General features: G+C 41.0%; 1 protein-coding gene across 21 annotated transcripts in view; it reads left to right on the top strand.

Moving 5' to 3' along the window:
- Window positions 1-22,020, top strand: part of CFAP61 (cilia and flagella associated protein 61) — a 306,350-nt gene that overhangs the window by 8,068 nt on the left and 276,262 nt on the right. For 17 of the 21 annotated variants that reach the window (XM_016937529.3, XM_016937533.3, XM_016937534.3 and 14 more), the window contains 4 exons: window positions 10,241-10,391; window positions 13,658-13,734; window positions 14,545-14,612; window positions 14,846-14,972. In XM_016937529.3, coding sequence (XP_016793018.2) covers window positions 10,241-10,391; window positions 13,658-13,734; window positions 14,545-14,612; window positions 14,846-14,972 — 423 coding nt within the window. Of the gene's footprint in view, window positions 1-9,205; window positions 9,289-10,240; window positions 10,392-13,657; window positions 13,735-14,544; window positions 14,613-14,845; window positions 14,973-15,970; window positions 16,204-22,020 lie in introns of those variants that run through there. The other 4 variants (XM_063803178.1, XM_063803180.1, XM_016937536.4 and 1 more) reach the window with 3 other exon arrangements.

A 22,020-nucleotide genomic window follows, 5' to 3' on the forward strand; every position in this document is an offset into this window, starting at 1 on the left:
GTGTGGTAAGTGGTGTGCAAACAGGCTCCCCTGGCTCCAATGAGCCACACATCCTGTCACTTACACCTTTGTGTAGTCTGTTCTCACAAAGAATCATGGCTCGCCTTATGCAACCAATGGAAAGCAGCAGAAGTGAGACTCTATTTGACTTCAAGTCTAAGTCATAAGAAGTCTTGCAACTTCCACTGGGTCTCCGGAAGTGCTCCTTCTCAGAACCCAGTGCCACACTGATGAAAGCTCCAGTCACATGTCTCCCTGTGGGTGCTTCATTTGACAGCCTCTGCTGAGCTCCCTGCTAGCAACTGCCACCAGCTGCCAACCATGCAAGTAAGCCGTCTTAGACACTGAGTCTTCAGATGGCTTTAGCCACTGCTGCCATTTGATAGCCTGAGATACCGTGCAAAAACTGCTTAGTTCAACCCAGGCAGCCCACAGAACCATGAGAGATAATAATTGTTACTTAAAGCCACTAAGGTTTGGGGTGGTTTATTACACATCAGTTGATAACTGGAACAGATAATAAAGACTGTTAGGAATATATATTAACATGGTTAAGATCATCATTAAAAGAACAGGTGTAGAGATGATAACTTCTGATCTATAGAGGGAAAAATGGAATGAGAAATTTAAAATGAACCCTGAATCTAAAAGAGGACAAGACAGGAGGAGGAAAAAAGAAACAAAAAGCATAGAATGTATTAAAATTACAGAATAAGAAAATAAATTTTACTGTATCAGCAATCATAATAAATGCATCTGGACAAAAATCTTCCATTAAAAGATTAAGAATGGCAGATTGGCTCAAAACAAAACAGTCATATTCTATTTGTGAGACATACCTCATATATAAAGTCACAGAAATATTTAAAGTCAAAGTATCAGGAAAAAAGATATGCCACCCAAAATCTCACCCAAAATAAGGGCTAGTATTGCTATATCAACAGCAGACAGTGTATAGTTCAGGACAAAAAGCTCCCTACAGATAAAGAGGGTCACTATATAATGATAAAACTGTTGTTGGGAGAGCTATGACAGCTTTAAACTTATATGCTTCTAACGACACAGTTCTAAAATAGATAAAAGTGAAAATCACAGGTAGAGCACTGGAGACTCTCCCGCCTCCCTGTGTTCCCCATGCCTTTTTGTGTCATTCTCCCTGCTGTAGTCCCCATGTTTTCTATCTTTGTTGAGCCTGTGATTCCCCTGATAGAATGTAATGGAAGTGGGGCTGTCCTGGTCCCAGGCCCAAGCGTTAAGATGGCCTGGCAGCAGGGCTGGCCCAGGAGAGGCACGCAGGGCATCCTGGGTACTCACTCCCAGCTAGGGCCCCTGCATGAACCTGAGAGTGAACACCTCCTTCCATTTTTGAACCCTGGGTCCCTCTGGCCTCACCCTAGTTCGAGCCTTTGCTGGGAGCTTTCAGTTTTGTGATCTTGGGAGCCTTGCACTACCATGTAAAAAGTCTGGCTACTCTACTGGACATGCCACCCAGAGAGGCCATATCGTAAGAGAGAAATGTGTGCCTGCATGGAGGAGAATTGAGGAGCCCAGCCTCCAGCAAGAAGGAAGGCCCCATGTCACTCTTCCAGGCACACCCCAGCCCCTTTGGGCCACCCTCACTGAGGCACAAGACACATGAGGGAAAAAAACCATCTTGGAGGTTCTTGCCCCAACAGATACCCCTACTGTACCCTGTCTGAATTTCTCACCCATAGAATCATGAGCAAATAAAACAGAGTAGCCACTAAATTTGGGATAATCTGTTATGCAGAAATAGTTGAACAAAATAGCAGGTCTTAGAGGGAACTTATAACCTTAAATGCTTATAACAGAAGAGAAGAAAGGCCTGAAATAAAGTTCAGAGTTTACCTCTAAGAGCAAGAACAGTCGAATCAACTCAAGGAAAACAGGAAATAAAGGACAAGAGCGCATATTAATGAAACAGGAAACAAGCATCTGGTAGAGGATAAACAAAGCCAAAAGTTTGTTCTTTAAAAAGCCTAAAGAAAAAAAAATCTGACAAGATTAATCAGGAAAAAAAGAAAAACTTTCAAAGTAATGTGAAAAGGACATAATTACAAATGTTGCTGAGGTTAAGCAGGTAATAAAAGGGCATTATAGATCCACAATCCTTTAACTAAATCCCTCGTGACTAGTTGTGTTTCAGAAAGCAGAATTTTAAAAATTAGTTTCCTCCATTGATGAAATATTATTGAATTCCACCCACAAGGACTGGAGAGATTTCCCATAATTACACACGTTAGGATATCTGTGGTAAAAATGTAAGAATATTTTATATATGGGATCAAGACTGTAGAGTAACCTCCTGTCACTTCAAGTCCAATTTTGCTGCTTCCAGTTTTTAGGGCTTTATGGATTTAAAGGGATTGGGGACCTGTATAAAAAAACTGCATGCCAATAAATTTGAAAATATGGGGTCCCAGAAAAGTTTCTTAAAATCAACTTAAGAAATGATAGAAACCCATTAAATTGAATCGTTAGTTTTAAATCCTCCCACCAATAAAATGGTCGGCACAACTGCCTTTATAAGCAGTCCTACCAAAGATTCAGGGATTGGGTATGTCCCAAATAAATACAAGTTCTTGGAAGCAGAAAGACAGAGAATACTTTTTAGCTCACTTTATGAGGCTATCATAATGTTGATATCAAAATAAGACAAAGACAGTATGAGAAAGGAAAGTTAACGGCCAATCTCACATAGAAAGAGAAATGAAATTAACGTTCATGCCTTGCTCATGAACATGGATGTAAAAATTCAAAAAAAATTGGAAAGGAATCTAATAACTAAAAAGATATGATTATGATTAACTGATCATGGTATTCAAGATTGGCTTAATACTAGAAAATTGATTAGTCTAATTCATCACGTTAACAAAGGAGAAAATCTAATAATCTCAATAAACAGAGACAAAATCATTTGATAAAATGCAATATTCTTAGTAATAATTCTTAACCTAATAAGAATATAAGATGACTCTCATATGTATGCAAACCTTTAACAAACACTATATGTAATGATAAAATATTAAAAGAATCCCTGTATAATAAATGAGGATGCCTGTTGTCATGAGATCCTAGCTATTGCAGTAAGGGAAAGAAAAAGCAATAAAATGTACTAGGATTTGAAAGGAAGAAACAAAATTGTCATTTTTTGCAGGTGATATATTCTCTACTTAGCAAATTGAAAGGAATATGAATTAGAATGAATACAGAAGTTCAAAATTGCTGGCTATGAAGTCATTGAATAAAAACCCATTGCATTTTTATATACTAACAATGAACAGAAAACATTTTTCTATTTACACCCATGCCAAAGAATATAAAGTACCTAGTATAAAACTGACAAAATAACTCTAAGCTCATTATGGGGTAAATTGTCAACTATTGAAAGACATTAAGGAAAGCCTAAATAGAGTAACCCCCCCACCCCGCCTTATCTGAGGGGAATATATTCCAAGACCCCCAGTGGATGTCTGAAACTGAGGATGGTACCACATCCGATTGTTATCAGTCAGAACACATTTTTGTTCATGCCTTCCACCCACAAATATAACGGCTTTTCCATCTTAACTAAGCATTTGCTATGCACTGTGACCATAACTTTTGTAGTTTGAGGTGTGACAGGAGAACACAGATTTCTTTTTCCATTTTCACAATTTCACAGATTAAAGATCTCTTCTTACCCTAGATCTTAGCAAGCTCAGCATACAATTTATTTTTTCCTCATCAAGTTGAGAATTTTCACCTTTTTGTGTAAAGGAAGCCTTTTACGGCTTCTTTTCAGCATGTCTGAATTACCAGCATCACTACTCTTGCACTTTGAACCAAAGCACTGTGATGCAGTGACGGTCGATCTGGTAACAGAAGGCAGTTATCAGATCTAATACTAAGTGACTCATGGGCAGCAGCATCTACAGTGTGGATCTGCTGGACAGTTCCTGGGCAGGACGGGCTGGGATGGCATGTAATTTCATCTTGCTACTCAGGATGGCATGCAGTTTTAAATTTATAGATTATTTCTGGAATTTTCCATTCAGTATTTTCTAACTGCCGTTGACCGCAATTAACTATGAAACTGTGGGCCATGAAACCACGGAGAAGTGGGGGGACTACGGTATTTCCCAAGAGGTAGACCACATTTTGGACAGGAAGATTCAAATCATAAAGTTAGTTTCTCTCCACCCCCGTCAAAATCCTAACAAGATTATTTGTCAAGCTTAATGAGTCTAAATTTATGTGGGAAAGCAAAGGTTCAGGGTAATCTGAAGGAAGAAAAATAAGGTGGAGAGGCTTGCCAACTAAAGATTCATTGTGGGTATAATCAGGGCAGTGTGGTAATTTGCAGGGAATTTTGACAAAAGACAGATGGACCAGGATAGAGATCCCAGAAACAGACCCATACCTATATGAAAATTTGATGACGGCTTTGTGAGGAAAGGATGTGCCACTCAATAAATGGTGCTGGGAGAGTTCGTTATTCACATGGGAAAGAAAATAATAACCAACCTCATGTAGTAGAAAACTTTTAAAAATTAATTCTGGGTGAATTTATGGTATAAATGTGAAAAACTGACATCGATGACAGAACCTTCTGGATTCCAAATTCATTTATCCAGCTTCCTGGTGAATGCCAACCCTTGGAAACCTAGTAGGCACTTGGAACCTAGCATGATCTTCACCTGCATTCAATCCACTCTTCCCACACTTTTCCTATCTCAGTAATTCCAGCCTTCCCCTTGCTCAGACCCCAAACATTTAAAAAAAAAAAAAGTTAAAATGGAATCTTTATAACTGAAAAGGTTGCAACCTATCTTAGAAGCCAGCATATTTTCAGAAGTAAAAGCAAATTTAAATTTTCATTGATGTCCCGAAGCTTCCAAAACAGCTGCTACTAAGCCCACACAGTGTTTCATTTTTTATATTAGGCAACTCCTGTCCCCTGGCCAAGTCAACTGCAAGGCTTAATGACTTATTTTATAGACATTTTGAAAAAAAAAAAAAGGTGGTTCTTTTGTGGTCTGTGTGTTTGGTTTTATTTTATTGACTGCCTGTTCAGTTACAGAAATAGAGGAATGAATAAAACTGATCTCACCTAAAAATCCAGCTAAATTTTAGCAGATTGGGCATGGCCGATGAGTGGGGAAAGGGCTGAAAGAATCACCTGCGTCCAGTGCAAATAGCACAGTGGCGATCGGGGGGACAGAACTGTGCCCAGGCTGCAGTTTGTGAGCAATGGATGTGAGGAAACTCTGAGGTTTCTGGGTGATGGTGTTGTTAAATCAAGCAGAAAAAGCGAGTGCTGTTTCTCTATGATGGAAATCTTAGAAAATCTTTTGTACAAATAACTTAAACAAATTTACAAGAAAAAAACAACCCCATCAAAAAGTGGGCAAACAGACACTTCTCAAAAGAAGACATTTATGCAGCCAACAGACATATGAAAAAATGCTCATCATCACTGGTCATTAGAGAAATGCAAATCAAAACCACAATGAGATACCATCTCACGTCAGTCAGAATGGCGATCATTAAAAAGTCAGGAAACAACAGATGCTGGAGAGGATGTGGAGAAATAGGAATGCTTTTACACTGTTGGTGGGACTGTAAATTAGTTCAACCATTGTGGAAGACAGTGTGGTGATTCCTCAAGGATCTAGGACTAGAAATACCACTTGACCCAGCAATCCCATTACTGGGTATATACCCAAAGGATTATAAATCATTCTACTATAAAGACACATGCACACGTATGCTTACTGCAGCACCATTCACAATACCAAAGACTTGGAACCAACCCAAATGTCCATCAGTAATAGACTGGATAAAGAAAATGTGGCACATATACACCATGGAATACTGTGCAGCCATAAAAAAGGATGAGTTCATGTGCTTTGCAGGGACATGGATGATGCTGGAAACCATCATTCTCAGCAAACTATCACAAGAACAGAAAACCAAACACCACATGTTCTCACTCATAAGTGGGAGTTGAACAAGGAGAACACATGGACACAGGGAGGGGAACATCACGCACCAGGGCCTGTCGGGGTGGGGGCTAGGGGAGGGATAACATTAGGAGAAATACCTAATGTAGATGACGGGTTGATGGGTGCAGCAAACCACAATGGCACGTGTATATGTAACAAACCTGTATGTTCTGCACATGTATCCCAGAACTTAAAGTGTAATAAAAAATAAAATAAAGTAAAAATAAAGTTCCAGAGCAGGAAAACTAATATGATTTGATAGTAACAAGTCCACATTATTTTATGGGTTGTTTACTGGGTGATAAATTAGGAAACTTTTTGTGATGATGTAAACATTGACTTCTGTGTGGAGGGGGTGGATGTGATACAAAGGTGTATTTATTTTCTAAAATTAGTTAAATGATACCCACAAAATCATTTCACTGCATGTAAATTATACCACATTAAAATATTATAAAAAGTTTTATAACATCTGACTCTAAAAAAAAAAAAGAAAATAAGTTTTGGCTATACTTGGAAAATTTCCTGAAGCAGTTGAATAAATGAGGCGTTGCTCTAATGAAAAGAGCTCTGATTTGGTGTGACATACGTGTGTATGTGTGTGTGTGTGTTAATAGGGCTCCTTCAGTTTGGATTTGGCTTATTAAAAAGAACAGTTTAAAATCCAACATTTAAAAATATGCCTTCTCAGCCGGGTGTGGTAGCTCACGCCTGCAATCCCAGCAGTTTGGGAGGTTGAGGTGGGTGGATCATGAGGTCAAGAGATCGAGACCACAGAGCGAGACTCCGTCTCAAAAAATAAAAAAATTAAAAAAAGTAAAAGAGATCGAGACCATCCTGGCCAACATGGTGAAACCTTGTCTCTACTAAAAATACAAAAATTAGCTGGACGTTGTGGCAGGCATCTGTAGTCGCAGCTACTCGGGAGGCTGAGGCAGGAGAATCGCTTGAACCCCGGATGGGGAGGTTGCAGTGAGCCGAGATCGCGCCACTGCACTCCAGGCTGGGTGACACAGCGAGACTCCATCTCAAAATATATATATATGTAATATATGTATTTATATTATATATATTATTTTTATATATTTATATTATTTTATATATAATATATATTCACATTATTTATATATAATATATATTCATATTATTATATATATTTATTATATATGTATATACCTACCTTCTCCCTCTACCTTTTCCTCCTCTTCTTTCCCTTTGTTCCCATGGTGATTTTTATCTGTGCTATGGGGGACCTAGTGACTAAGGGGTAATAAGAAGTGAAAATTATATACATAAAAGGATAATGCTATAAAAGTTACTTTTTATAGTCAGCTATTTGTAAACTGTAGTGCATTTTCCCATTGAAACAAAGTAATTCATGGCTGGCTTCCCAGGCCAACCCACAAAAGCATACTGAATCTTTAATGTCTACGTGGTATATAGTATTGTGCTAATTGTACTGTAAGACCCAACCAGCATCCTGAGGTTCCCATGGATAAATGCATTTCGTTAGAATTGGATTCCAGGAACACATTGTTCTTTGCTTCCCTGAGGGGATGGTGGCTGCGCTGTCCCAAATTCTTGCCCACTTCCTCCTCCCTACCATCACCACTATCGTCAGAGCTGACATGTACAGCGTCTTGTGCATTTTCTCATCTGGTTTAGAGGGAGCACTCTCAGCTTGAGACCATAGGTCATGACTCTGGGAGTCTGGGGCAGAGGAGCCCAGAAGACCAAGAGCTGGAGGGAGATGACTTACAGGTAGACGGAAGTGAAGGGTTCAGTGGGAAGTTGTGGGGCTGCATCCCTGTGCTAAAGAGCCCTGTGTGGATACTGTATTCTAGGAACCTGGGGCAGTCTACTGCCTCCTTCCCTTGATAGCCAGTGCTCGTATGGGGCCCCTGGACCAGGAGCAGCCCTGCTTCATTCCCCTGTGGCTGAGGAGTGTGATCATATGTGGCTGCTGTGACTTCCTTTGAGAAGGAACAGTGGCTGCAGGCACTGAGATTGATATCCCCAGCACAATGTTTCCCAAAGAGGCCCGTACATCCAGTGGTACCCAGGGGGATTTCACTTGCTACATGCAGGAAAAATTTTTTGTTTTAAATGTTACATCTTTATAGTTACCTTCCTTATTTTTCTTTTGAGACGGAGTCTTGCTTTGTTGCCAGGCTGCAGTGCAGTGGTGCCATCTCGGCTCGCTGCAACCTCTGCCTCCCAGGTTCAAGCCATTCTCCTGCCTCAGCCTCCCAAGTAGCTGGAACTACAGGCATGTGCCATCACGCCCAGCTGATGTTTTTATTTTTAGTAGAAACAGGGTTTCACCATGTTGGCCAGAATGGTCTCGAACTCTTGACCTTGTGATCCGCCTGCCTCGGCCTTCCAAAGTGCTGGGATTACAGGTGTGAGCCACCGCGCCCGGCCTTTACCTTCTATTTATACCAAGAGATACTGGTTTTCCATTTATGGTAGTGATGTATATTTCCTATTAAAATTTTAAGCCCAAAGTAAATTGATGTAAAGAAAAAAGTACAGGAAGCGCATGTGTGTGAGAGACTGCTGTTTGGTGAACTGCTCTTGTAAAAGGATACACTGTCAAGTGGGAAAAAGCAGGCTACAAGTAGTATAGGTTGTGGGATTCCATTTTTATTTTATTATTATTTATTATTATTATGTTTTGAGATGGATTCTCACTCTGTTGTCCGGGCTGGAGTGCAGTGGTGCGATCTCGGCTCACTGCAGCCTCTGCCTGCTGGGTTCAAGCGATTCTCTGCCTCAGCCTCCCGAGTAGCTGGGATTACAGGCATGTACCACCACACCCGGCTAATTTTTGTATTTTTAGTCAAGATGGGTTTTCACCATGTTGGCCAGGCTGTCTCAAACTCCTGGCCTCAAGTAATCTGTCCACCTTGGCCTCCCAAAATGTGGGATTACAGGTGTGAGCCACCGTGCCTGGCCAGATTCTAGTTTTTAAAAACACACGATGTACATTTCAACGTATAGTTACCTCACAAAAAGATAAGTCTGGAGAGACAGAAACCAAAGTATTGACAGTGGTTGGTTATCTATGGAAGGTGGGATTAAAAGTGATTTTCCAAATTATTTATTTTTTCTCTTGCTTAGATTTTCTCATTCTTGTCTGCACTGACAGTGTTTTCCTTCTGTGATAAAAACATAACTGGAAAGCCCATGCCACTTTCTGTCCTCCTGTCATCTCCTCTCCGCCTCTTCCTCCAGTTACATGCTTGCTTCTTCCTGTTCTCCTCAAGAAGGAACATGGGTAACTGCTGCCTTCTTTGTGTTTTGAGTGAATGTTTAACTATTTCTTCCTCCAACTTAAGATGCCAGTAGATTTCATTTCACTAAGAAAGTAAAAAATGCATTTAAATTTATGCACAAATGGTTCTTGGGGTGGTAAACTATATGCTGCCTTTAAGTGCCTTTAAGTCTTGCTGCCTTGATGGGCCACAAGACAGGGTAGCAGTTGGGAGGGATTGTCAAGATAGTCGCTCTGAGACAACCACCAGAATAAGACTGGAAGGCCTGCTTCTCCTCTCTTCGCTTTATTAACTCACTGGGTTACCTTAGCTTAAGCAAGACCCCTGGGAGTCCCCATTTCTGCAGCTGGGTCAGATGATATTCCAGATGCCCAGATTCCATATGAATGAATCAGTAAGCCCAGGGACATGAACTCACAGTTTGGAGGAATTGCTTGAGAATGGTAACTGAGATGGAGCTAGACTGTTAGCTTTACCACTGTGCATAGGTGACCCATTCATCCTAGTTTGCCCAGGACTTTCATTTTTTTAATGCCATGAAAGTCCTATATCTTGGGCACTCCCAGTCCTGGGCAAAGAGAGACACTTGGCCACCCTAACCGTAGATGTTTAGGCCAAACACAGTGGTACTGGCAACATGGAGAGGATAGGGGAAACTGTGTAGTCAAATATCTTCCTAGTCAGTCTCCAAGGGAAAGATAGTAGATACTCAATATCACAAATGTAATACCTTTCTAATGAAATGTCATTTTGAATACAAGTTTAGTTGACAGCACCACTTGTCCTGAACAATGTACCCCAAAGTGGCTGCAATATCATTCTCACCTTTTCCAAAGATTATCAGACCTCATGCAGTGGCTGCTGAGCTCCAGTAGCCAGAGGGAAAAAAATGACATGTCCTCACCTCACTTTTTGTAATCTTATTCATGTTTGCAATTTTAATCATTTCTGCAGAGAAAAGGCCAACCTTGCTGTTACCCTCTGCAATGACAAGGAGGAGATCATGGCCCAGGCCACCTTCCTGGACTACCCCAACTGGAATGTTGCCAAGCAGGATGACTGGGTGTCAGTGTTCCGGGAGCTTGACAGTGACATCCCATGCACAGTAAGAAATCACATACAGTGCTTGTTAGAACACCCTGAATCTTGAAGGGAAGTCCTGTGTTTGTGATTATGTCTTTCCAAGTTTTCTACTGAGCAGTATATGACATCATGACAGTTAAAAGTGAAGGGAGCTGGTGGGGAGGAAAAGAGGGCTGAGAGTAGTGCCAGGGGGGATAGGAAAGGGCAGGGAGTAGCCAAGTTGGCTAGCCGCTGGCAAGGCCTGGATCATGCTCCACTAATGACGGCGGGGGAGGAATTAGTGGAAGTGTCAAACGTGTGCTTCCAGGTCTCACGTTGTTCTCCAGGCGTCAGTGTCCAAGGTCATTGATATGTTAGGAGAGCATCTGCCATCTACACCCTTGCCCTTGTAATCATGACAGCAGAGCCTCAGACTTCTGTCACATTCTATAATTTTCAAAGTGCCCTCATGGACCTTGGCTTATTTGATGTCTTCTAGCTGCTGACACATGACAACTTGTTGGCCAACAGAAGCTAGGTTACTGGTTCCCAGGAGTCTGGCCTGGGTACCTGATGCCAAGTCTGAGCTTTCTCTGCATGCAACCTGCCAGAGCCAGGCCAGAGACAGGCCCCAGTTTTTGTGGAGTGCCAGAGGCTACAACTCTGGGCAGCACCCTGGCCTTGTGGTGCAATTCTGCAGCATGTCCCCAGAGCCCTGATGTCAGAAGAAAAGGGAATGCCCAATGAGTGTGAGTGAATTCACCCCCCGTACATGTGTGTGAATGTGCACACATACACACACCCGTAAGCATATTATTCAGCATTTATTTCACTAGATGGTGCCTTCCCCTCATCTTTTGTGCTCTCTCCTACCCTGCCACCCTGTATACCTAAGGACTATTGTCAGAAAAATTATCGCAAACTTGGAAATAGACCAAAATGATTATTTCAGTCCAATGCTTGCACCTTTGGTTGAGTAGCCTGTTTTACAATTCTGTAGGAATGGTGATTAGCTTGTAGATTTTTGTCCATTAGGATGTAAAGAATTCCTGTCTGGATAGAGCTAACCTCAAAGGTTATGGTTTATTGTCTTACAGGATGTGACCTATTTGGTATCTAATCTAGCAATCTTTGTTTTTTTGAGATGGAGTCTCACTCTGTCGTCCAGGCTGGAGTACAGTGGCACGATCTCGGCTTACTGCAAGCTCTGCCTCCCAGATTCATGCCATTCTCCTGCCTCAGCCTCCCAAGTAGCTGGGACTACAGGCGCCTGCCACCACGCCCGGCTAATTTTTTTGTATTTTTAGTAGAGACAGGGTTTCACTATGTTAGCCAGGATGGTCTCGATCTCCTGACCTCGTGATCCACCTGCCTCGGCCTCCCAAAGTGCTGGGATTACCGGTGTGAGCCACTGTGCCCGGCCTAATCCAGCAATCTTATTCTTTCCTTTTCCTAGTAAATCACCTGAAGTATCCAGCTCTTCAAGTGCAAAGAATCATTTTTATCATCTCACTGGTTGCCTCATTAATTGATTTGTTGAAGTTGAATAAACCTCTGATAGATGTTTATTTTATATTTGCATTAGGGTTATGATTTTACCTTTCTGAAAATTTTAAATTAACACTCTTATTCATAAACACATGCCCCTTTTGTTTCTTTTCAAGCTGTCTTCTATGACAGTATAGTGCTGGGCTGTCCAATGTGGTAGCCACCAGCCTTACGTAACTAACGAGCGCTTGAAATGTAGCTAGTCTGAATTGAGGTGTTCCATAAGTATAAAATATGCCAGATTTCAAATACTTCGTAGAAAAAAAAAGTGTAAAATATCTCATTAATAATTTTTATAATGATTACTTGTTAAAATGATATAATTTGAATATATTAGGTTAAATATTAAATTAAATATTAAACATTAATTCACCTGTTTATCTTTCTTCTTTTTTAATGTGTCTACTAGAAAATTTGAAATGACATTTGTGGCTTGCATTACTTTTCTGCTGGATGTAACCAGTATAGAGCCTTTAAGGCTTAATGCAGTACCTATCCTAGGGATATTTGCAGCTGAAGTAATGATTTTTATCTTAAAGCTAAAGAATAAATCTTGCATTGTAATATTTATGATGGAAGAGAGAATTTGGGAGACAAATCAAGCAAGTAATAAGCCATGTGCTCCTGAGGCTAGTCCTATTCAGGATGTAAGGCAAATGCTGAGTGAGATTATTGTGGGATTAAATGAGTGAATACACAGCAAGTATTTGAAATCATGTCGTCGTCATCGTTATCTGGACTTTTGGGGTTTGTGTTGTTTGCCTTTTGGGAGTTTTCAAGCTCATGAATCAAAACATGGTTTTCCTCTTGCGCTTTTAGTCACCGTACAGTTCTTTCCGAGTGCTTCTGAGTCACACACCATCCGACAGAAGTGGGGACAAGGCACACAGAAGTGCCACTGGTCCCACAAAGCTGTCCAGAAAATTATTCAAAAAACAAGAAACCTAGGCAGCACCTGTGCTGTCCTGATATAGGTACCAGCACCACCCTCACCAGTCAGCCAGTCTACATCTGCACTATTTCCAGAATTTGAAGATTTGTTCATAAGCACAGGGGTACCGAGTTGAGTGGACCAATGTGTGGATGTTTGAACCATTTACTCATTATTTAGGCCACTTTAAAAGTCTCAGAAGGTGGAGACAAAGCTCTTTTAAAACTTGGAAGATTTAACTGGAAAGTCTTGCTAGAATCTTGCTACTGTGAGTTTTCAGCTCCCAGGTTTTTTGGATCCCAAGAGTAATATTTGATTCTGACTCTGGGAATGTTGAACAAAACAAGCCAATGGATTCTGAACGTGGCATCTGCCTTCCATTTTTCAAATTCATAAGAGCATCTCTCCCTCCTGTCACATGAATAGAGCAGCAGCTGCTGACTCAAGAGCGCCGGGAAAAGGGTGATTGTCTTTCACTTGGCATAGACACCCCTGAGGACAAGACTACTGAGTTAATAATCGATTTCACTCCCCTGCAGGCTCTCCCGCAGCTCATTCGTGAGGGCAGGAGGAAGGGCGGGCGCTCTGGACTCATTTACAGTCCCTGTTTCCTTGAATAATTGTGAGTAAGGAGGACAGAAGGCGGCAAACGGAGTCAGTGAGACAGCTCAAATGCCGCCTGGGTGTTGCATCACTTAGACGTAAAATATCAACCCTAAATGCCAGGCTGTTCTGTGTCTGTGGATGCCCCGAAACCCTCCTTCCACCCTGTGCTGACCTAGCCCGAATGCTGACTCAGCCTTTAATCCGTGTTCTCTTTTCTTCTGCAGCCCCTGAATACGTTGTTCATGCACCTCTTTGTGGCCGTGGATGAGTATTCTGTTGGCTGTTGCAAAGAGATTCTTCGGTGAGTGGATATGGACGTGCAGTGGTGAACATGAAAGAGACTGTGTGGATAGTTTTGAAATATTTTTTAAAAGACATGAAATTCTTTGGGGTGTTTAATTTGCTTGTAATTTGTGGCTATATTAAAATATTTACTTTGAATAGCAATGATATTTCTGAAAGGAGATAGTTCTTTGAATCTATTGTCCATTCTGCACGCTGTTATCATTTGAGGCAAACAGATAGTACGGTAATTTAAAGAAATGGATTTAGGGTGAGGGGAGTAGGAGAAGAATTAAGTGTCGCAAGCTTGGACATTTCTAAAAACTGCTTTTCTTTATCTTATCTTTAGAAATGTTTATTAACATGACAGACTTCAAAGCATCCTGAATAATAGGATGCATGGAAAATGACCAGCAGGGCTACCGAGTCATGGCGATGTGTCTCTGACAGCCTCTGACAGCCTGCACAGACATTTGGGGGTGGTGGTCACAGCTTTCAAGTCACTTTGTAATGTCACACCAGACCGTCCAGATGCCAGGTCAAAGGTTAATATTAGCAGAAATCTGGTGTGCCATATGAACATGGCACCCTTTATTCTCTCTGCCTCCATGGGACAGATCGAAAAGGGGCCCTTTAGAACCCAAGGAAAAGTAGAGAAGAAAAAGAAATTGCCTTGAGGCTGTTCTTGCCATTGCAGGTGGGGAGCAAAGGAGCCCATGTGGATTTAGGAACACCTCACCTTTTTAGCGACAGCATTTGTCTTCATCAAGTGCCAGCTGATGGGATTGCTTTGTTAGTAACACTGCCCCACCCTCTCTTTCCTCACCAGAACCGTGTATAAGGCAGTGCCAGAGCTGCACTTCATATTTCTCATCGTGCCATCCTACATGAGCCTAGGTAAGGCCCGCCCAACCACCTCTGGTCCCCGGTAGCAAACATTGAAAATTCACTCCCAGAATGGTGCTTTGGGGAATGAGAAATAAGAGTGGTCTCCAGGTCCTCAATGTACCATGTGCATATTTTATTAGAACAATTAAAGCACAATTTAGAATGGAAACTACATTTTGTTCTGACATCCCAAATTTATTTCTTGATAAATAAAGACATGTTTCTTTATCTCTGTGATTTAGGCTCAACTCTCATAACTGTTTTTGACCAAGTGGGGAACATCCCGTGTCTGACGTATGAGGAAGACTTTGCAGTGCATATGTGTCACAGGCACAGCCACTATCCTCAGCTGCACGTTCGCAAAGCCAGGTACAGTTGGAGTCATGCCTTGTGTGACCTAAGCTTCACTGGGACAGTCATCTTCCCAAGACTCTTTAAACTACCAATGCTAAGTGACTATAGCTTAGATCAAAATTTTTTTGCAATACCCATAAGCATTACTTCATTTGGATATCTTTATAGTTCCCCTTAATGACATTATTTGCAGGACTATCTGATGATACTCATTTGGTTCTATGTGGCTATAACATTATTCATTGACTCCTTAGGGGTTTCTGAAAACACACAATCCTAGGTCCCACACCAGTAAGATAACTTTCAAATAAAACAAGCTTAAAAATGAACCTGCCTATTCAGTTTTCTCGGTAAAACCCACCTATTTTCTGACATTCAGTGAATGAGGATGCTGTTGACCCCAAAGAGGGGTTTTCCAAATTGAAGGTCTCTACCATCAGGTGCCCCAAGTCCAGCAGTCTTAGGGAGATGGCTGTGGCAGTGTTTTCCAAAGATGGCTGCCACACTACCTTCCACCCCGCAGGCTACTCTTTGATGTGACTTTGCCACTCCTCTCTTCAAGCCTTGGGCGCTCCGTCCTCTCTTCCTGAAGCTGGGTGGGTTGTGACTGCTTTGACCAGTAGACCGTGGCCAAAGGGATGCTCTGGGACTTGTGAGGCTGGGAAGCTTCTGCCTGGCTCTCTCAGGATGCTTGCTCTGGAGGAAGCCAGCCATATGTAAGAAGTCTGGAGAAGCCACATGTTCGCAAGGGGAGGGGTGGTTGACAGCCCCAGCTGGGCTCCCGCTGACAGTTAGCTTCCACTGCCTGTGGTGTGAATGAGCCATTGTGGACACCCAGCCCAGGAGAGCCCCGTATATCTACAGCACAGCTGACATCTGATTGCAGCCACATGACAGACCCCAAGTGAGGATGCCCAGCTGAGCCCTGCCAGAGTTCTGACTCACAAAACCATGAGCAATGTGGAGTGGCTGTTTGGAAATAAGAGTGCATTATGAGATCATCTCACAGAGGTGGTTGTTTGGCTTATCAGTGAAGAATAAATTGTATCTTTTGGGATCAGCCATTGCTGTGTTTGAGGAATGCTGACTTTCTTTAGAAAAGTATTTTAAAAGTTTTAAAAACTTTATAAAAGTAAGAGCCTATGATTTACCAGGCATGTAGCAGTAGTATGGCATCATTGTTAAGAGTTTGTAATGCTGGCATCGGATAGATCTGGATTCTGATCTTGGCTCTCCTGCTCACCAGGTGGGTTAACTTACAAAAGGAACGTGACCTCTTGGGGGGTTAAGTTCCCTCTGTCAGTGGGTGTAAGCGTATTGTCTACAGCACAAGATTGTGATGATTGTGAGCTAATGAACATCAAGCACTTAGCACACTTCCTGCCACATGTAAGGGCCCAAGAAATATTAAATATTCTTATGACAAAGGGGCTTAGAGTTAAGTGGTGGGGAGAGACTCATCTTCAGTTAACTGTCATGTTGGTAGCTGAGAAGCGGGATGCACAGACAGAGATGAAGACAGCTTCATTACAACTGCTCCTCCGCCCAAAAAAACCCCTCTAAATGTCCATCCACCAGTTAATGTTGTTTACCCTTATAAACTGTGGTACATCCATACAGTGGATGCTACTCAGCAATTCAGTGGAATGAACCATTTACATATACTAGCATGAATCAATCTCAGAAGGTTTATGCTGAGTGAAGGCAGACTTAGAAAAGCATATACAGTACTGCTGATTACACTTTTGTGATATACAAAATGGGTGAAAAGCATCCACAGAGATAGGAATCAGATAGAGATAGAAACCAAGATCATGGAGATCATGACACAGGCTGGAATTCTAGCAGCGACAGGTCACAGAGATCCAGGTTGTTGACAGCAAGAGTCAGACACTGTAAAATGTTTGAAGAGATTTATTCTGAGCCAAATACAAGTGACCAGGGCTTTGACACAGCCCCAGGAGGTCCTGAGAACATGTGCCTGAAGTGGTGGGCTACAGCTTGGTTTTATACATTTTAGGGAGATATAAGACACAAATCAATAAATGTAAGATGTGCATTGGTTCAGTCTGGAAAGACAGGACAACTCAAAGCAGGGAAGAGCCTTCCAGGTCATAGGCGGATTCAAAGATTTTCTGATTGGCAGTTGATTGAAAGGGTTTATCTAAAGACCTGGAATCAATATGAGGGAGTGTCTGGGTTAAGATAGGGGTTGTGGAGACAGAGGTTCTTATTGTGCAGATGAGGCCTCCAGGTAGCAGGCTTCAGAGAGAATAGATTGTAAATCTTTTTTATCAGACTTAAAAATATGCCCGACTCTTAGTTAATTCTCTCTTGGATCAGGAAAAATGCCTGGAAAGGAAGGGGATTCACCACAGAATGTAGAATTTTCTCCGAAGAGACAGTTTTGCAGGGTCATTTCAAAGTATGTCAAAGAAATATATTTTGGGGTAAAAAACTTCAGTTTATTTCAGGGCCTGCCCTGCTGTCATGTTTGTATCTTATTCCTACAAAGAGTCTGTTCTGTCATTCTTAAGGTCTCTGTTTTCATGTTAATCCTGGTCAAATGTGCCTAAATTCCAAAGGGAAAGTATAATGAGGCATGACCGACCACCCAATCCCATCATGCGCTGAACTGGTATTTCAGGTTTATGTTAGAACACCCTTGGCTGAGAGGAGGAGTCCATTCCATTGGTTTGGGGGAGCTTAGAATTTTATTTTTGGTTACGTGGTAGGGAAAGGATCAGGTCAGGTGCATAGATACAGAGAGACATGTTAGAGAGTAGCGCTTGGCTACCAGTTGGATGGAGGAGTTGAGGGATGAGGAGTTTATGGTAATTCAGGGTTTTCAAGTTTAGAGGAAATGGTGCTTTCATTAACTGAAAGTAGAAATAATAGATTTAAATGGACAGGAGAAGGTAGGAAATAGAAACAGAGGGAGAAGCCAGGTTTGAGATACACATTTGTGAGTTGTCAGTTTGTCAGTAAGTGGGGAGATCATGAAATGAAGGAGATTGTCTTGCTGAGGGGGAGATTGCACAGTGAAAAAGCACAGGACCATGGCAGAACTTTGAAAGATGAAAATGAGCTATGAATAATGAAAACTAGAAGAGAGGGAGAGGAATACAGAAGAAATTAAGACTCATAAAGTGGCAAAAGATGCAGGGAAATGAAATTATTTAAGTAAAAGAGAAGCCATTAGATTTGGCAATTTAAAAAGGCACAGATAGGATGAATAAAACTGATACTTCCAGCCAAACTGACCAAGAAAAAAGACAAATTGCCAGTATCAGGAATGAAAGAGGTGGTATCACTTACAGATCCTACAGGCATTAAAAGATTAATATGGGGACACTACAGATAACTCAATGTCGATAAATCTAACAATTTAGATAAAAATGGGCCAACTCCTTTAGGAACACAGATTACCAAAACTCATTTAAGAAAAAATAGGTAACTTGGATGCTTCCGTATCTATTAAAGAAAAATCAGATGAACTTTGGGTGAGAGGAAGGGGGCCCTCCTGCCCAGACATTGGCCTCTCCCCAACCCACAGCCTGATTTGCTCTTTTTCTCTTCTTTTTCTCTTGTTCTCATGACTCTGAACTCTGCCTTCCTCAGGACCTAGTCCTCAGTTTTCTCTCAAGCTCATCCCTTTGGCTCCTTTGTGCCAACCTTGCCACTCAGTAACCAGTGCCCTACTTCTGAACTCTTGGTTTGGGGTGTGGTCTTGTCACTCCTTGAAGGGCAGAGTTTCACAGGGGAGGCCAAATTGCAGTGAGTGGAATAAATGGGAGGTAAGGAGGTGAAAGCAAAGGAGTAGTCACTGCTATTTTTTTTTTTCCTTTTTGCTGGAGAAAGTCACTGCTCTTCAGAGAAGTTTTGTGTTGAAGGGAAGCAGAGAGAGGGAGGCCAGAAACCTACCTGCAGATGCTGAACATTATGCAAACAGTGTAATGTGATCCCGTTTTTCCTATCCACGTGGAGCATTTTATTTGCATTCTGAGAGCGGGGCAGCATGTCTCTTAACGAAGTTCACCAAGAAGCAGATGAACTTCAGATACATATTATCTACCTAATTTAGTTTGAGAGAAGAAAATTCCTCATATAAAATGATCTTTCATTACTTTCTTTTTATTAATAGCTAAATAATCCTCTCTTTATAAAACCCTTTGATAATGATACAAATACTAATGCAAGCCAAAGGCAGTCTGAAGAAACGGAATTTTGTGTATGAAATGACATTTTTAATTGGTTCTCTCATGTCTTTCAAATTTTTATTCCTGATTTATAAAGTGTCTCTTGTTAGTGTCAGGGGAGGCAAATAGACCCTCCTGTCCTTCAGGAAATTATATTTTTTAAAGAAATATTACCTTCAGTTTTTAAATTACAAGAATCTCCACAAATTAATTACTTAGGATCTTGTAAGTAGTGTAACAATTGTTATACTTTTATCTTCATTTTAAAATCTCTCATTTTTTATGCCATTTACTAATTTTTTTTGGGAGATGGGTTTATTTAATAAAATGAATTCTAGTTTCAAATCATAAAACTTAAAAGTAAAAGTTATTCTTTCATTTTTCTATGTATGTAACTATACACACACAAGTATAGTGGCATACATGCACTCTCTCTCTCTACATATATACCTATATATATCTCCATGATCATATGTTCTGTTAATTATATTTTTCACTTAACATAGCATCTCATCATTTATCATCTTTAGAGATCAATTTCATTCTTTTCTGATGGCTGCCTGGTCCATGACGACCTAACCATCATGTAGCTCTAATACAATTCATTTAGCTCTTGCTTATTTATGGAAATTTAATTTAAGTTGTTTCCTGTAAAAAATTTACCACTTTTTCTATAAAAAATAATACTGTAGTAAACAGCATTGTACATATATCATCCAGCATTCATATATAGTAGTGTATAACAGATAACTAAATGTGGAATTTGGGGTAGGAAATACCCAGATGTTTGCAAATTCTAAGATTTAAAAATAGATGCCACCAAATTATTCAACGTAAATATCATATCCATTTATATTCTGACCAAATAGAGTTCTGTTTCCTTACATCTTCATCAGTGCTGAGTATTTTCAGTTATTAAAACTGTTTCCTGGCCGGGCACAGTGGTTCACACCTGTAATCCCAGCACTTTGGGAGGCTGAGGCAGGCAGATCACGAGGTCAAGAGATTGAGACCATCTTGGCCAACATGGTGAAACCCCGTCTCTTCTAAAAATACAAAAATTAACTGGGCATGGTGGCATGCATCTGTAGTCCCAGCTACTCGGGAGGCTGAGGCAGGAGAATCTCTTGAACCTGGGAGGCGGAGGTTGCAGTGATCCGAGATTGTGCCATTGTACTCTAGCCTGGCGACAGAGCAAGACTCCATCTCAAAAAAAAAAAAAAAAAAAGAAAAAAGGTTCCCTGTTAGACTAAAAATAGTATTTTGTTGCTTTAAATTGCATTTGTCTAAATCTGTGAGAGTTTGAGTGCTATTTTACAGGTTCCATTTTAAATGAATAAAATACTTGAATTTAAAGTAACTTCCAGTTAAGCTATCATCCTACCGGATGATTAAACATGTTCCTACAAAGTAGGCAATTCTAGACAATTCCAAAGGATTGGGCAGGGGATAGATATGAGTTACTTACAACTGACAAAGGCAAATTTCTAAAAGTATTTTCTTAAGTTTTAGTCAGGATACCCGATTTGTATCTTGGGAATTATCATTTTCTGGAGGTATGTAGGGCTTAATTAAGTACTTTCAACCTAGTTATTCAGCAAGGGATTATTGTAATAGAAAACTTGTATATCAATCCAACACTGAAAATGACATGTATAGAAGCAGCCCATTCAAAAATTCCCTATTCCTTTCACTTTTTAGTAAGGTATTGTCTGTTAATTTACTCGCTAATAGCTTACTTGTCACTCAGGATGCAGGGTGCAGGAGAAAAGGTGTGGGATGTGCTCAGCCCAGTGCCTGGCTCCCAGTAAGCATTTGGTAACAGATGGTTATGGTTTGGTCTCCCTTTCTGCCTCCTTTCCTACCCCCCTTCCTTCTTTTCTTCCGTTTTTCTCTTGAAAACTTGAGTGCTATGGACTATAACCTTCAGTGGACAAGGTTCACAAAACTTGAAATAAACCTGGATACCTTAACCTGAGGTCTTGCACATACAGCCCCTGATGTTGTGCCCATAGAAAATCTGAAAGAAGCAAAACACAAGAGGAATGATAGCAAAGAGGTGACAGTGGGTACTTTGCAGTGAGGAAGGGATGTTTATTAGAAGATAAGTGGACAGTAGTGAATTCGTGTGGAAATGGTGACAGTATGGCAGTCAGTGCCTTTGCCTGCAGAAGATAGTGTGGCACATTTTAGAAAGCCCTCTATCCACATGTTCAGATTCGAGTTTTGATACTTGCAGGCACAGAATTTCATGTATCTGGAGATTGCAGTTGTGTGGACTACCTCCCTCCTTAACAACGCTAGAAAAATGGAGACTTTACAGAACATCAAACGGGCGTGGCTGTGTGCCTCTTAGGTTGCCTCCTTTCTCTTATTTCCCTCACATGTATTTTTTGACATCCGTTTCAACGATAGTTACTTGCACTGATAGTTAATGGTGAAGAACACAATTCGTAAGACACTGAACCAGTGAAGGGTTTGGGGATGTAATTATCCTTCAGCCATTTGGCTAGTGACACATTCAAAACCAATGAATTAACACTGTAATCCCCTGTCCCGTTTCTTTGATTTACCCATGTGGAAAATTATGCTGTAATCTGCCCATCTACTTAGACAGTAATTAGTGAAGTTACTGTTCTGTACTTTTCATACTATCTGAAATAAAGCATAGCTACTTCTGGACACACCTTTAAAATCTACAGTGGGCTTAATTAATCATCCATGGTGGATTTGAGATGTGTTCAGATTTAGAAACTACTGGCATGCTCTTTTTCTGGGGGAAAACCTGTCTTTTTCAAGTCTCCTGGGGCTGGGAGGAGACTTGGCCAAGGAAAGGTTTATGTGCTTTCAAACAATGTTGTGAA

The sequence above is a fragment of the Pan troglodytes genome, chromosome 21 (genome assembly GCF_028858775.2).
Source record: "Pan troglodytes isolate AG18354 chromosome 21, NHGRI_mPanTro3-v2.0_pri, whole genome shotgun sequence".
Lineage (NCBI taxonomy): Eukaryota > Metazoa > Chordata > Mammalia > Primates > Hominidae > Pan > Pan troglodytes.